At 42.0% G+C, this 16,372-nt stretch overlaps 1 protein-coding gene across 1 annotated transcript; it reads right to left on the bottom strand.

The window, feature by feature from the left end:
- Nucleotides 1–367: 367 nt before the first annotated feature.
- On the bottom strand, nucleotides 368–16,364 carry LOC133354090 (uncharacterized). The gene is made up of 15 exons (XM_061570662.1): nucleotides 16,056–16,364; nucleotides 15,349–15,413; nucleotides 14,409–14,566; nucleotides 12,888–13,022; nucleotides 11,872–11,930; nucleotides 11,521–11,684; nucleotides 11,093–11,211; nucleotides 10,462–10,523; nucleotides 9,701–9,867; nucleotides 8,848–8,972; nucleotides 7,868–7,929; nucleotides 6,059–6,213; nucleotides 4,978–5,174; nucleotides 3,128–3,211; nucleotides 368–2,572 (listed from the first exon to the last, which is right to left on the bottom strand). Exons 4-15 carry the CDS (start codon nucleotides 12,948–12,950, stop codon nucleotides 2,534–2,536), a joined length of 1,296 nt encoding a protein of 431 aa, XP_061426646.1. The 5' UTR covers nucleotides 12,951–13,022; nucleotides 14,409–14,566; nucleotides 15,349–15,413; nucleotides 16,056–16,364; the 3' UTR covers nucleotides 368–2,533.
- Between the last annotated feature and the right edge of the window lie 8 nt (nucleotides 16,365–16,372).

Below are 16,372 nucleotides of genomic sequence, written 5' to 3'. Positions count from 1 at the left end.
CCACATTATGTACGTCAGGAGTTTGACGAGCATCCATCATCACCACGATGGACAAGGCAGGTTGGTGAAGGGTGAGGAATCTAGGTTTGATTCCAATGAGATAGTTTGAGTAAACGGTAAATATAGGGATGGAGTGGTAAGTGGCCAGCACTGTTCTCAACCCGGCAACCAGCCATGGATATCAGTAGTGTGATATCCAAATCGGTCCTGGGCTTCACTTTACTTGCAATCACTGACCAGGATGGTGAAGTATGATCAAAACAGATAGCATGACGGGCAGTGGGGGGCAGTGGGGGAGGCCTTCATCCAGCTATAGTAATGTATAGTTTAAGAATTAAAATTACAATAAAAACACAATAAAACGACCGACAATTAAAAATATCTTTATTTGTACAATGCAGTATACACAGAAGTATTGTTTTCGTCTCAATCCATACATGCTTTCATCCCAAAACACTTCAGGTACATTTAATAAGTTGAACTAAGCAATTTAAATATCAGTTATAACAATGTATTGATACCATTGTGAAATACACCAATAAAAAAAATGAATGAGTTTTAAAACATGTTTATACATACCACAGTATATCTACTCAAAGAAGTCGCCACAGATCGCCATTATATAAAAATAAATGTTTTCATCAACTCTCATTACCCACAATTATTTTAATACTGCACACTATAATATTCTTATATTAATACATAATTGAACATGAAGAGATTACATCGGTTGCTTGAATTTTGGAAGCTCGTTAAAATTAACAATTATTCATTTAGGAAAGAGAATCTAAACGTGACCCTTTGCAATGAATGGCCAAAGGCAGAAAAAAGGCATCCGAAAATGGCGTTTTACCCACGCGGTTCTGTCAAACGGCGTGGCAGCAACAACAAAAACCACACATCCAAACAATTCAACACCAAATGGCATACATTGTGGAAGTTAGGCATGTCTCGACAGCGAATGGTTCCAGATGTTTAGACTACAGGTAAGCTCTGCCAAGTTTCCCCCCCAACTATGTCAAGGGTAAGAGCTGTACGGTTCAACAATTATGTCAATTTAAATATCTACTGGCTCCTGACCGGGTAGAGATGATCCATTTGCGCCATTCCTTCAAGTCACCTCTCCTGTGTTGTCATTCGACTTTTTCTTAAATGCTCGTCGATGTGGCACGACTATTCTTTTAGGCTACCGGTTTTTCATAAGTGACGTGAGAGCTGGTTGTGGTTGACTTGCAACTTTTTACCTGTGGCTCACTACTGAAAAGGGAAGTGGATCCAAGCGATGTAATATATGGTTAAATAAAAAAGGAACATGAATGGGAGAAGAGAGGCCATGGGAAATAAGAGAAGGGATAACATATTCAAATGGGACCAATAGGCCAAGAAATTATATTATTAGTAAGCCATTAGAGCTATGCACTTTTAAATCTAGATTGAAAAAAACCGCATTTATTTTAGAACTGCTTGGTGTTTAGTTTGTAGTCCTTCCCTTACACCTCCGATGAGCACGGTTGGCTACGTACTGTGCAAACGAAGTTCAACATGCATACAGGATAGAGGAACTCAATGTTGCACGGAGCAGTTTCTGTTTCCACAGGGGATGGGGAAAGGGGGGAGAGATTCTAAGTGGAAGGGTAGCCACACAGAGAAGTCGGGTGATTCACAGGAGGCTTGAGCTGATTTCGATGTACCGAATGGGTCTGTCGTTAGGTGGAATAAGATGCTGGGAATATTGTGCCTGTCGACTTATCCATATGCCTCATTGGACTCCAGTTGCTTGGTCGTCCAAGTCTTAGGCCGTTTCGTTTTAGAGGCTATATTACATAGAGCGACTGCTCTGCATGTGAGAGGAAGGGAAATGTTGTACAATTTATACAATATTTAAAAACGCACATTGGGTTTTATCCACACGTTAGGTGAACTTTTTTTTCAGCGAATTAATAATGCTAATGCTTTTCTGGCATGGCATTTCTTTTGGATGCATTACAAAAAATACATTTTGCGCACTCTAAAATTGTCAGCTGTTATAAGTTAAAATAAAAAAAAACCTCATCATCTGGTTAAAACTTTACCTTGAAAAGCGATGAAAAATTTCAAAACCACACATTGTATATCTATTAAACTATTTTGCAACGTGGAATTCCCAATAATTAAAAACAAAGTTTATGGGCAGTTGCTGCAGCGCTTATTTTTAATAGCATACACACCCTGGTGAAAATTTATTTAATAAAATCAAGTTCCTTCATTAAGAACAGTACAAGTTACAATAATTCTCGACCGTTTCTCCAGTTCCAAAATGCCTCTTGCTTGAAAGGTTAACTGTATTTCAAATTTACATCTATTCAGTCCAAGCCAGACTTTGCCAACTTTTCATTCTGACAACTCATGGCTGTTCATGTTGCACACCACTCGATGCCATTATAACTTAAAAACGAAAAGATATATTTTTTTTTACAAACATGCCCCTTAAATACATATTGCATTCATTGTCCACACGCGATGGTTCCTCGTGTCTGAAAGGGGCCCATCATCTTCAAGGCCCGCCTTGGTAGTTATAGCGCGTTCCTACAGCCTGTCAAAACAACAGCATGGAGCAGCAGGGCGCACAAAATTAGCGCAAATTTAAACAATCCATAAAAGTGATATTTCACAACATCCATATTTTAGTTTAAGCATATTTTAAAAAAAATATCATTCAGAACCTTTTCCAAGTATAAATGCCCGTGTTATTAGTAGGCATGTGACAATTCACTCCATAGGCAAATCAGTATTGTTTTCAGTTGTATTTGTATCGTTTAATTTTTCTCCCACATTTGTACAGTCGTTTGCACCATTAGCCTAAATATAGTAGCTCACACGTCTGCACATAAATTGCAAATAGATCCACACAGGGACATTTTCAATACATGTATTGAGAGTGTAAAAATATATATCATAACGACGAATTGATGCACGATTAAATTCCTCGTGTTAAGCCACCACAGATCCCTTTGGGCCAGACTGTAGTAGCATTTTTTATAGCCAACTTTTGATATCTGGACAGGTGACTTATACTATTGCATAAGCATGTAGAGTATTTTGATGTGACGGCACATGAGCATGTGTCCTTGTGTGGTCAACCACTTACATCATATCCTTCCCCGAATTTAAATTGGTTTGGCTTGAAGTCGTAGGAAGTCAGCTTTGGTAATTTTAGGTGACCTTTTGCACCCTGAGAAAAAAAACACAAGATCGTAATAAGTTAGGACAATCCGCACAGCACGCAAGATTAATAAGTAAAGTTTTTCAGTTCTGCAATTGCTTGCTCATTCCACTGCTGGCAAGCACTTTCTAAATCTGTCGCAAATTACATCACAACTGGTCCTACCCTCTACATCAAACCGCATTGACCAGGATGGTGAAGTATGGTCAACTCCATGAGCAACATGGTGGGGGGGGGGGGGTATATGCTTTCATCCACTGTGGATCGAGAATGGGATTCATTTATTTATTATACCCCACTTCACCAAGTGGTGGCTCTTATTTTTTCAGCAATTATCAGATTCGAGGCCGTGTCAACAACAGTTATTATCTCAGCAGCAATTATCATTTAATGCCCGACTCCCAACATAAAAGCTTAAAGCTGACCAACGGCCACTCACTCCGGGTGTATTGATAGCAAACATTGAAGTTCACTCCGAGCTCTGTACAAACACCGGGTTTCTACATTTCATTTCCTCTAATACCTCGCGACTAAAAAAATAAAGCATACGTTGGGACGAACGCCCACAGCTGAACTACAGCTTGATGGGTTGGGAGTGCATTGTGTGTGTACAGTTCATGCGTGCAGTTTGCAAATGTGAGATTACTGCAACACTGGAGGACACCGTCACTGCAAGGTTAGGGCAGAACACATTCATTGTTCTGTCCCGCACTTGCACATCACACGTAATGGCTAACGAATCAGCAAGAACCACTAAGCCCCAAGTCTAGTCTGAATGGCATGGTGAATGCATGCACACATGCCTGGCTTTGTAAGCTCTTAAGATCTTATTATGTTCTCTCAGAAGCTGGTATATGACAAAGTCCTTAGAAGGGAGTTCTCTTGATAAAAAAAGACATGGGAACCGACTGCTTTCCTGGTCCGTTGTTTTCAAACGTTGTAGACCTGGGAAATCCAACTGCTGGATTAAAGGCTCTCCCATGTCGTATCATCGGAGGGGGTAGTTTGACCATACTTCACCACGGTGGTCAGTGCGGGTTGGGTGAAACAAGGCAGAGCGCACCAATATAGATATTACCCGCCATCGATTAGCCGTGGCTGGGACTCAAACTCAGGCGGCGGGGTTAAAACTACTGCATGGCCACATTCTCGTGTGTGTGCAAGAACCCATGGCTCGCATGTGACCTGCAGTCCTCACGAATTCTAGTCCAAAATGGGCCAGAGGACGACCAATGGAGCCGTCGGTGGATAGCGGACCAGGTGGGGGGCTGTTCCAGCAGCATGCAAGCCAGAAGCCCCCCAAATCAGCCACTCGGGCAGCCACTCGGCAAGTGCCGGGGATAAAAAAGGTGCGAAGAGACCGAAGAGGATTGGAGAAAGGGAGAAAAGGCAGCAGGGTGTAAATATAGAACTTGGGTGGAGTTTGCAGGATGTTCGGGAAGGTTTGAGAGGGAGGGCAGAGGAGGATATAAAAAAATGGGGCGTGACGCAAACACAGGAGCTTGTGTGTAGATAACTGATTAAATGTGCGGCGGGCACGGGAAAGAGCACGTGCGGCAGAGAGCGGAGTTGCTGGACAAACTGCCTCAAGAAGATACGTGGATCTCCTTTAAATTAATAGTCTGTAGGTGGAGAAATCAACGAGTTAAGGACCATGGGGACAGCAACCTCCGTGGAAGTCGGTGAGAATGTGAGGAGGAGGCAACAGATTGCTGGTGAGCCAATTCACTGAAGCAAATTTTAGCGAGTGCTGGATCAACACATGTGGCTCTCACCAGAACGCTCAGCAGGATCAGAGCCGGAATGCCGACGATGCCGAGGATGATGATGGCGATTCCCCACGCCGGTACAGACTGGCAACGCTGGAGTTGGGGGTTGCACGACTGTGCGGTCGTTGGGGAGGCAGTAGACGGCTTGCTGATGGTTGTGGCCGTTGAGATGGCCGTTGTGGTGGCCGTTGTGGTGGTCGTTGCTGAAGAAAAACCAAACGGCACATGCACACATACATAAAACATTTCAACCATGCTCGACACACCATGTGGGTGGTTCTGCGCAGCTTTTTTTGTTGCTAACACTTAACACTGATCAGTGAATGTTGGTGAAGAATAGGGCAGAGAAGGGGAGGCCTGGATCCGATATCACTTTCCAATGATGTTAGGCGTGGCTGCAAATCGAAGGTGGGTCACCAGGCTCGTAGAGCAGTATGCCAAGCACTGTGTTTACCTTTCTGCCAGATTTAACTCGAATAATGCACGCACAAGCAACTCTTTCAAGTTACACTTGACTCGGGGAAAAAAACCCCTGCTCATTGTTACTGTTTGTTTTGTGTCATGCAATTCATTATATGCACTTACATTTTGTTTGCCATTTCTAAATTTAGAATCTCAACTGTGCTATCAATTTAGGAGATTGATATCAGAAGCTGATATTGTAGGCTCTCCAAAAGCCCTACAATTGACTTCTAGTCCCAAAGTAGAATGGCAGAAACTTGTTATCCGCTTCGCAAATTAAAGTAATGTTTGTCACGTGAAAGTACAACCTCGATTCATTCTCAGACCTGGAATCTGAACAAGGTCCAGATCTTTTTTTTTTTAAACGGGAAGGGTATTTGCATGTGCAAAGTCCCTGGGTGGCTTGGCTCAAACCTGCAAACTAAAAACTTAAGAAAAGTAAAAACCGGGAATCCCAGTAAAGCCTTGGCAACGTCAGTTGAAGGTAAGAGGACGAGGCCGTGAAATGAAAAGACGGATGCACCCATACACGGTGAAGGCCCAGCAACCTTCATAAAGAAGGGGCCTGGACGGGGGGGGGGGGGGGGGGGGGGGCAGCGAGAGATGGGGCTCGGCAAGGACTCACGTGTAACGCCATCCACGCTGCTTGCTGTAGGGTCGAGCTGCAGTTTACTATCACCAGGCAAGAATATGTTGGAGGTCAGCTCGGACAACGCAATCTTTGCGTCGGGTGCCGTGTTTGCATACGCAGCTGTTGAGTCGACTAACACAGAGCCAGGCCTGCAACAGGGAACACACGAGCGTGAATAATCAACAACGGCAGTCTCTTTGCTTCAGGAGATTCAATACACAGTTTGTTATATATCCCCAGTAGATGGGGACCAAATTTCAGATTCCAAAGAACACAGGATGAGATGTTACTATCCTTTGTGCAAGCACTTCCAAGAGTTCATGAACAGTGAGCCTGGTGAAATTTGGGGAGCGCATCGTCAGTAGTGACCCTTTGGTTCCTAGGGTGTTTCGGTCTTTCATACTATACACCCTCCCCAAAGGCGGCCAGCGACAGGGTGATCAATCCTACGCTTGCGTCCCATTCCCAATTAGTCATAGGAGTTGCCTTGTTGTTGGTAGCCAACATCCCATCAGGACTATGCATGAAAAAATTAACCCGTAAAAACAAAGTTTTTCATTATAAATCCTTTATATGCATGGCATCGGTTTTATTTTATTATTCATTTCTGTTTTTCTTGAGTAAGAGTTTCATTTTTATCACATTGGTATTTTAAATGAAATATAAGGAAAGTCGTATATAAGGATTATAAGGTTTTCAGTTTTTGTATGATTGTTTATATTGTACATTTTTGTTGTTTTCTTGAAAAATTTTCTGTGTTTCCGAAAAATATATCGGATTGTGTTAGTGAAATTTTTTTTCCCAAAAATTGGAAAATTTTGGAAATTTTTTTTCACAAAAATAAATTGTCACGCACAACGAGTCTGTGTGCAAAATGTCAGCTCGATTGAATCATAGGAAGTGGGTTAAAAAACGACCGAAAGATTTGCACGGTCGTAAGCGCGCAAGCAAGTGAACTTAATATAAAGGATTTAAAAATGAGAAACGCCAAATGCAATGCTGGGTGTGGCCAGTTAATTGGTAAGGCACGTGACATGGAGGTTGCTAAACCATACTTGCGCAAGTTAATTTTATAAAGGCGAGGACCCAAGAACAGTTGATATGCCACTTCGTCACGGATGCCATTCGTGGATGAGAATAACTCGGGTCCGATTGCATTCACAGTGCAGGTGGCTAACCATCGTGCCCTTTGTCCACCGTGTACATCACTTATGGAGATGGCCATATTGCAATATATTAACGTTGTGCTCGGCAGCCATTGGTGAACTGCACTCTTAAAAACAACTCAAAATGTTTGTTTTATTTAACCAGGCAAGGCCCACTTAACTATATAGGTCTTTTTCATAAGTGCCCTGGCCACAAATGCTAGCTCAAGTGGCTAATCATGTGGAAATTTATAGCAGCCAAATAATCTAATTGGATGCTTCTAAATGTGGACGGAAAAAACGGAGGTCCCGGGAGAAAAATCCACGTCACCACAGGGAGAACATGCAAACTCCAAATATATAGGTGTTAGGGTCGGCATCGAACCCACGACCTCCTGTATACCAGGTAAAGTAGTTAAAAAAAAAGGCATAACATTGTACTGTCCATTTAGTAGCCCTTGTTTGATTATTTATATTAACAGTTGTTTGGAAAATGATTCGTCTTACATTGTAAACCGCAGGTCGCCTGTTCATGGATAATGCAACCGCTGTTAAAAAACCTGGTCTTTTCACATCAGTCTCCAGTGAATGAGACATGCGCCATATATGCTATGGTTGTGCCCCTCCTCCAAGGGTCTAATAGGTTATTTCAACATACCTGAATTTTTTGATGAGGATGTACTGCAGGTTGTTGTGCTTTGGTTTCAGCACATCATTAATCTGTAAAACATCAAGAACTGGATGGGTCAGCAATTGAACCTCATGGCAGGACCCTGGGGCCCCGAATAAACGGAAGTAAAAAGCGTAATTAAGCAATGTATTTTTGGCGACTCCGTCCCATCGCGCACAAACGCCGCGACCCACCAGAAACCAATCCTCTCGTTCTTCACCAAGCACCCGTCGTTACCAAAATTTCCGTAGTCATGAACAAAACTTTGATTAGTGCATCATGTAGAGCTTGTCGCGAGAAATAGATTGCCGTATCGTACGCCTTCAACGGACCTAAAATGATGTTGCAACACTATTTATGCGAGAGCCGGGGGCTTATGGGACCCCGGGGTTCCGCCATTAGGTTCAATAGCAGTTTGTGGCATCCAACTACTCCCATCGCCTACGTTTGAGATGGCTGCTTAAGGTTGAATACCAGTGTTTTAGTACCAAGGGCTTCACAAAGATCCGATTGGTTAACAAAAATTACACAAATCGAGTACAGGGTACATAATATTTTAAACTATCATAAACCTTCCAGGCTCATTACATTACTGTAGTTTCATCTACAATACAGAGTATCAACATCCTGATGCTTGGAGGAAATATTTGCCTCCGATTTTTAACTGCTTTGCTTACCACTACTGGCAGACTTTCAACTAGTAGAAACTATGACCCTCCTTTTGAATGAATTTTAGCCTACTCTTCCACTCTGGCCAGACCTCTTAGACGAGGTTTGGATACTCACACTTTGCCCCACTACAAGCAACCAACTGTGGAGTTGTACTGCTGGGGAGGTTTAAGAAAAGTATTCAGCGTTTTCCAATGCAGGACACCTCCCCGACACTTAAATCTTGGCAAGGCATTTCTGAAGGCCTGTTATTATTTGAAAGAAAAAAAGTACCAGTATGCATTTTTGAATCTGCTCACCCCTTTCCAAACGTCTTTGGTGAGGTTTTTGTAGGCATCGCTGCTGATGTTGGTTAGGTCGGAAGTGAAATTCCTGTTAAGGATGCGGAGTGTAATAAACTGTGTGATATAGTTGGATGGGTTGCCTGAAAACCGCAAGGGAAAAAAATAGCAAGTGTTAGGGAAAGGTTGGTGGAAATCCGTACACATACAAAATGCTTGTCTTTAAAATGTAAATGAATTATGGTCTCAGCATTTTACATTATATATATTTATATGCAGCATTTACTGAGTATCAATGGATAAAAAAAAGGGAACAGTGGTGAAGGAATGCTACTGTGGTGCAATTGTTCGCACACTGGGATTTGTAATCCAGAGACCACCAGTTAGATTTGATCATCTGACAGGGCAGTTAAGGCAAAAACCCCAGTTAGTCGATGAGCTGGGTCAAGTGTGCGTATTCACCTTTTACAAAAGTCTGGCCATTGTGGAAGAGTAGGCCAAAAATACCGTTTTCTTATAAAAGGCCTCTCATGAAATCCCTTCTCACCAGCAGTGGTGCGGGCAACAAATTACAAGGATGCACGTTCACCCCAGTGTTAAGACTTAAATGTACTCTTATTTAAGGAGAAGCAGTTTGCGCACTGTGCGATGAACTGTGGTACATCCAATCCTATTGCTGGGTGAACAGCGGCAGATTGGGGGCAGGTTTTAAAAAAACGTGTCAATTATTTTAACTTTCGCACCAGAAATTCAAACCGGTGGCCTCTGGAACGCAAGTCAAGTGTGTCAACAAATCAAACACTATGGCAGCAACTCGTATATAAAAGTGAAGAGGAAGAAAACAACAACTATGAAAAGCATAGCTGCTCACCGGCAACAGAGAGCGTCGTTACATCCACTGTGAGACCAGACCCTCCAAAGGTCTGTTCTGGGAAGGTGGTGGCGTTTTCAATGAGGGAACGAAGTTCTGTATTGCTCACGATGGTGTCTGAACTGAAGATCACATCAGTCGAAGACAGCACCCCCGGTGGGCTGTCACTGGAGAAACAAAAAAAAGCCGCAACTTTATAATTTGGGACGAATTTTTTTTTTCACATTTCATTTAAAGTAGGCATTAATGATTAGCCCTCTTCATCATGAACTATTCAAGATGTTATATATTTTTTAACATCTAGGTTTCTACCATCTTTTATTGGTTTTGTCTATGGTCTCATGCCACGAACCCAACTGTGATCATGCATAAATCAATAATCCTTGTTTACAAGCATAATTCAAAAAAATATATCAAAAGTATAAGAATTGATTTAAAAAACAGCTACACGAACAATATAAACCCTAAAACGGAATGAGTATCTGCTTTGTCATGCATCCGTTATAGTTCCCATGCCATATGTAGAAGGGAAAGGCCTTACCAAGAACTTGGAATTGATTAGGAGAAGTGAGAAAATGGGCAGAACCCAAGCAAAGGGGCCCGAGCCCCCCCCCCCCCAAACTACTTGGATGTATTTAGCTTTCCTGTGTTCTGCTCACACCTCCGTAAATGATTAAAGGTATACGATACCATATTCCTGTTGTAATAACGTCTACCCGCTCACATTATTTACATTGGTAGCATTGACAACAGGAACCTACCTGAATGTTGTGTCCAGTAAGAGCACGTTGGGTCCATACTTTGATTGCAGAATATTTTTCAACTGAAACAAGACAATGAAAAAGACAACTCATGGTCACTCTGCAGCAGTGTCATAATTGGTGACGAGCGATATATGAACCTCATCATCTCACCACCTTCTCCATTGACCAGCATGGTGAAGTATGCCAAACAACCCCCATGACCAATAACGGCTTGATAAAATGGCAGCAAATGTATTATTTGATAAATTAGTTATCTTATAATTGACATAGCATTCATTTTCCGACCTCACACCACTGTTGGCCAAAAGACAAAATTGCTCCTCAGATTCAGTCGAGAGTGCATTTGGCCTACTCTCAAGACCTATGAACAGCGTGGAAAAGGAGGTGGGGGATACCCACACTTTACTCCACAATACAAATCACCTGCTGATCAACTGGCATTTATATTTTTTGGGTGGACGACAGGCGTGCGGATTTTGGAAACTTACCCGTTATATCAACTGCCATGCTGAGATTACAAATCCAGTATGCTCACACCATTACACTGCAGCAGCATCCCAATAACTTGGCACATTTTATTAACTATACCAATCAATTTTAGGGGTGCACTATGGAGCGAGCCACCAACCTCTCCTGCATATTTGCTGTTCAGGGCACTGTAGTCGGCGCTGGATCGGTTGGCCAGAGCGGCATTGAACGGGGTGTTGATATTCATTGCCAATGGGACAACATTGTAGGGCTTGGTACCTGGAGAAGAGACACGGGAAGACACAAATCATTATGTCATTTGCTTTGAGCAAGAGTTTGCTGAATTAAATTCTACTTGCGATTCAATTAAAGCAAGATCCTGCAGATACGCGAGGTTGAGCGTTATCCTTGTGCATCTACAGGATATCTACAGCAGCTTGGAGATGCTAAATACATTTGATTAGGTTTGGTTTTTGGGGTCCAATCGCCTCCACAAATGTCTTTGCACACTGCTGGCAAAACAATTCTGGCACTATGTAGCCGCGTGACTGCCCGTGTGTTCTACTGCTGGAGAATGAAAGTCTTTACCATCGATGGCTATGGATGAATCTTTAACGTAGACACCGGTGCTCGCCAACTGAGAGTTGTTATCAATCTTGGCACGCAGAAGGTTGAAGACGTCTACAGGTGGGATGAGGCTCGTGGTGTTGAATGACGCTATGGAGGTCACGCCGACCACACCGGAAACGTTCCTGCAGGAGAAATCCGTTTCACATTTCAGAACGATGGCTCCAGCAACTCTTATGTTTAAATGGATTTGTTAATTTCTCTCTCAATCTATATACACTCACACATAAGTAAAATACTTTAAACAGCATTTAGTTTCTTTTCTCTTTCACTAAAAAATGTACGTTTTAGGTCAAAGAATATAAAACTCACGAGAAGGTTGTCATCACCGAAACTGGTTTCACCGAATAACTGCTGAACATACTCTGCACCTGTTGGGAAAAAGATTGAGGTTCACAACAAAACGAGAGGGGGTGCATTTTAGTCATCATCGTCATTATTTACAATACAATTTTGTATTTGACAAAATATATAGGGGACACACACACGCACCTAGAAGGTTGAGGTATTTTTAAATCCTTTATATTAAGTTTGCTTGCGCGCTTACGACCGTGCAAATCTTTCGGTCGTTTTTTAACCCACTTCCCGTGATCCAATCGAGCTGACATTTTGCACAGACTCGTGCGCGACAATTTATTTTCGTGAAATTTTTTTCCCACAATTTTCCACTTTTAAGGATTTTTTTTTTCATATTTAATTTAAAATACCAATGTGATAAAAATGAAACTCACTCAAGAAAAACAGAAATGAATAATAAAATAAAACCGATGCCACACATATAACTTTTTTTTTACGGGTTAAATTTTTAACAGACCAGAGGAAGAGGAGTTGAAAAGCTACATGGCAGAAAGGAGAATGGAGACGATGTTGTGGTGGTAGACATGAGGATGAAGATGCTGCAATAGACAGCGAAAGTCATGTGCAGATGAGGAAAGTCTCAAGGAATGGACTTGAACTGGGGAAGGTCACAGAGTACAAAATGGCTCAAGGTAGAGTCCTTCCATCGGGGGAATGTTGACAAGTAAATTTGTTCAGCGAAGACCTTGATTATTGTGGCGGAAAGTGCGTCAGAGTAGAGCAAGAGAGAGGAAAGGTTGCTGGGGGCAAGCCCATGCAGATCTTAAAAAAAGGCCAATGCAATATTTTTGTTTGTGAGCAAGTGAATAGATCTGGGGCGATATAGTTTCATTTACTGTGCGGGAATTATGGATATTTTACAATGGCCCAAAAAGGCCTACTGTTCTGCGGGCAACAAAGCACACTGCGCGTCCAAAGAAAAAGCACTGGAGTGCGTTTTAGCGCAAGTTAGTTTGTGGGTGCGCCTTTACCTCTTGGTTGATCCGATTGCTGAGGTCAAGGTATTCAGGCGAGGTGGTGTCGTTCATGGACATTGGTGTAGACCTTGTTTATCGCGAGGAAGGTAGTGTTTACGTTGAGTAGTGGCAGAGTGGCAAGCGTGGCATCTGCAAGAAAATTTCAAAGTGTTAAAATCCAAGTGTAAATGCGTTCTGAATAATTACGTGCAAGATTCAATTATACAATTCTATACAGAATCATTTCTCAGCTTGGAGTTTACTTAATGCTGTTGATTAAAATAAAAGTTACAAGAATGATAATTTCTGAAAGTTATGCACATGATATATTTATTTACTATTGCAATCTTAAAAAGGAGCTCATTTTTCAAAACAGCTGTACAAATCATTATTTTAAAAATGTACAGCACATTATAGTAGACATGTGCCCGACGTAGCAAGAAAATGGGCTTGAGCAGGCCATAGCAAGAAGGGATGATGGCTCATTGACAAGGGGAGGAGGACCATTGTGGTGATGAGATCAGCGCATGTGCAGTAATTGCATAAACATGTGGGATTGCAGGGAGGGTTTGTCCAGTACGGGATAGACAATAGCTGATGACAATGTACATAAATGAGGAAATATTTCTAAGGAATGTGGAACAAAAAATTGGCAGCATTTACCCCCCCCCCCCCCAATTGCAACAAAACTTAAACAATATATGCAACAAATTGCATGCCAAGATGATATCACCAATGTTCCACACATTCGGCAGTCAATTTGAGCGAGCAATGAAAAAACTGAATGCAAACAAAATGTGGCCAACATATCACGGGTTTCAACTTTAGCTGCACAAAGTGCTCGAATAAAAAAATGCATGTCTGCCTTACTTTTGCAGAAATTATTAGGACAAAGATTCTACAGCAATGTCTTACAAGACAGGGTAGATAGCCAAGATGGAGAAAGCTTGCGATGGGTGTGGTCACATGGGTCAGGATGATGGTTCAAGGTGGAAAAAGTGGGGGGGGGGGGGGGGGGGGGGGGGGGGGAGTTGTGGAATTTTCGAAATCTCTACCAACAAGGCACGTTCCAATGTCAAATGTCCCCTCTGGCACAGACTCTTAAAAATGGGCTTCTCTATTGCCCTTTGCGCTTCTTTTAAAATGTGGTTTAAACTCAACTGGGTGGAACAATTATAGGTTTAATTCCTACGTATAAAAGTGTACATTACCCTCACCTTTATATATTAACTAAATCTGCTTTCAGGTTCCACGCATTATAAAAATGTACGTAAAGGAAAGTTACCACCAAGAAACTTATGGAAAAAAATGGCCTTTTGGAATTTCATGGCTGGCTCTACTACAGGTGGACCAGCAACGGCACAGTAATTTTACACATGGATCCAAAACATAAAATACACGCTTAACCACCGAAAAGAGAGAGGACCATAGTTTGAGAGAGATCATTTGAATTAGCCATTTTTGAAAACGGTCGGAATGGTGGAATATTTGGGATGGAGAAATGTTTGTATGATAAAAGAAAAGTTGAGTCTTTACCAGACACGTTAATTGAGCTGGCTGATAGCTGCAGTGGTGTATTTGGAATTGTATCATTTGGAGCCAAACCGCTCACAAAGGCCCTCAGCACATTTTCCTTCACTGGTGGGCTGTCGTTCACAAATATTGCTTCAGCATCAACGTTGACTGAACCAGTCCTGTGGAGAAAGCAAAATCAAGCAGGTTGAAGGTTTGATGTGTTGCTTACATTAAAACCCATGGTAGCTCCGTGGCAGACAGAATGGCTCTCGCCATTGGAAAGTTCAGTCAAAATCTTGGTTGGCAGACAGGGTGCCGACCCTTAGGCAATTATTACCGATGAACGACCGTTTCAGTGAAATCTGATGTTGAAGTTTGAGGAGAGATTTTCTTCATAAACAAAAAAAAACAAAAAACAAAATCGGATAACCGATTCTGATATATTACGAATGAAAATAGCCCCTAAAAGGCTTCAGTACAAAATAAAAAAAAAATCCCATTATATAGTTGGGCATCATGGTTAATTAAATATGAACCCCAACCCTAAATGCATCTCCACAGCAATAAAATAAGATTGTACAATAGCCTATGACCTTTCCAGACAAAAGTATTATCCACCAAAACTTGCTTGCATAAGCACGTAACATCTTTGACCTTCGGTGGCTCATCAGCAGAAGTTATCCATTATTCTTCATGCGTTGACTAAGGCCGTAGTTTATATGGAATGCTCTTTGCTAATAAACACCTGGCAACCTATCCGTACTTAAAAAACAAGCTCGAGTCTGCTGATGAGACTGTGGGGCAAAATTGGCCATACTGGTTGCTTTGGTTAAACAGATGTTTCTGATAATATTTGGCCTGGAAAGCCTCTGGACATTTTGTTTTCTTAAATATGGCTCAACTTTGCAGACAACATAAGTGAAAAATAAATTGCAACAAGTCTACGGAACAAAAATCTTACCAGAAGCGCAAGATATGGGTCTTGCTGAACTTTGATCCGTACTTTTTTCTGAAAATTTGATCAAGCTAAACATACACAAAAAGACAAAATATGACAGTGTCATGGTTATAATTTTCTTATTATCTGGCAGTAGTCTAAACAAGTTCAGGTAAAATTAAATCATTGAAAAAAACCCACGTTTTTTGGGTTTGATCATGAAAATGTGTCACACATCCACCTTCATCCGACAGCCAGTTAAGTAAGGCTGTCCATCGACTTCAACATTTGCCTGATGATGGTTGTAATTTACAGCAAAACACCACTCAATTGCAAATGTTGTGGGTTTGGTCTCTAACACACCAGTGTGCTGAAGTAGTAACTAATTGGCACATTTTGTTCGTGTGAAAAAACGTATTAGCTGCATTAGGTGGCTGTATGACAGATATACATTTATGCAACCCAGTCCAAAAATCTTTTTCATAAATAAAATGCAAGTACCGGTGTGTTCGGCATGATGTGCATTGTTTTAGACCACGTTCTGGGAGCTTCAGGAACTCAACCCAATTTAGTTCAACCGAATTCGGTTCCTCCAATTTCCAAGCATGTGGAGCAGACAACTTCTGACATCCTGAACATGTGGTATAACCACAAAAGAGGGAGCGCGATGGCACACGACTGAAAAGCTACGTAGTATAAACAGTCAAAAGTTTTTTTTCCTTTTGGTTTACCTGTAGCACAATGTCGTCTTCAAGGCTTTTGTAAGCTGGACTTGTGTTGTTGGCCAGCTCGGCTGTAAAGTCTTTATTGACAATCTTAAAAAATACAGAGTATGCTACGTTTGGCCCGACGGTTGGAGTTTTTACTGTGGTCGCCGTGCTTGTACTGTTTGTTGGCGGAACTGCCGTGGCGTTCACCGTGGCGTTTGTTGGCGGAACTGCCGTGGCGTTCACCGTGGCGTTTGTTGGCGGAACTGCCGTGGCGTTCACCGTGGCGTTTGTTGGCGGAACTGCCGTGGCGTTCACCGTGGCGTTTGTTGGCGGAACTG

The sequence above is a fragment of the Lethenteron reissneri genome, chromosome 46, assembly GCF_015708825.2.
Source record: "Lethenteron reissneri isolate LAM-NWPU_2019-01 chromosome 46, ASM1570882v1, whole genome shotgun sequence".
Taxonomy (NCBI): Eukaryota; Metazoa; Chordata; class Hyperoartia; order Petromyzontiformes; family Petromyzontidae; genus Lethenteron; species Lethenteron reissneri.
The sequence above is the reverse complement of the archived record's forward strand: the minus strand, read 5'-3'. Positions and strand labels throughout refer to the sequence as shown.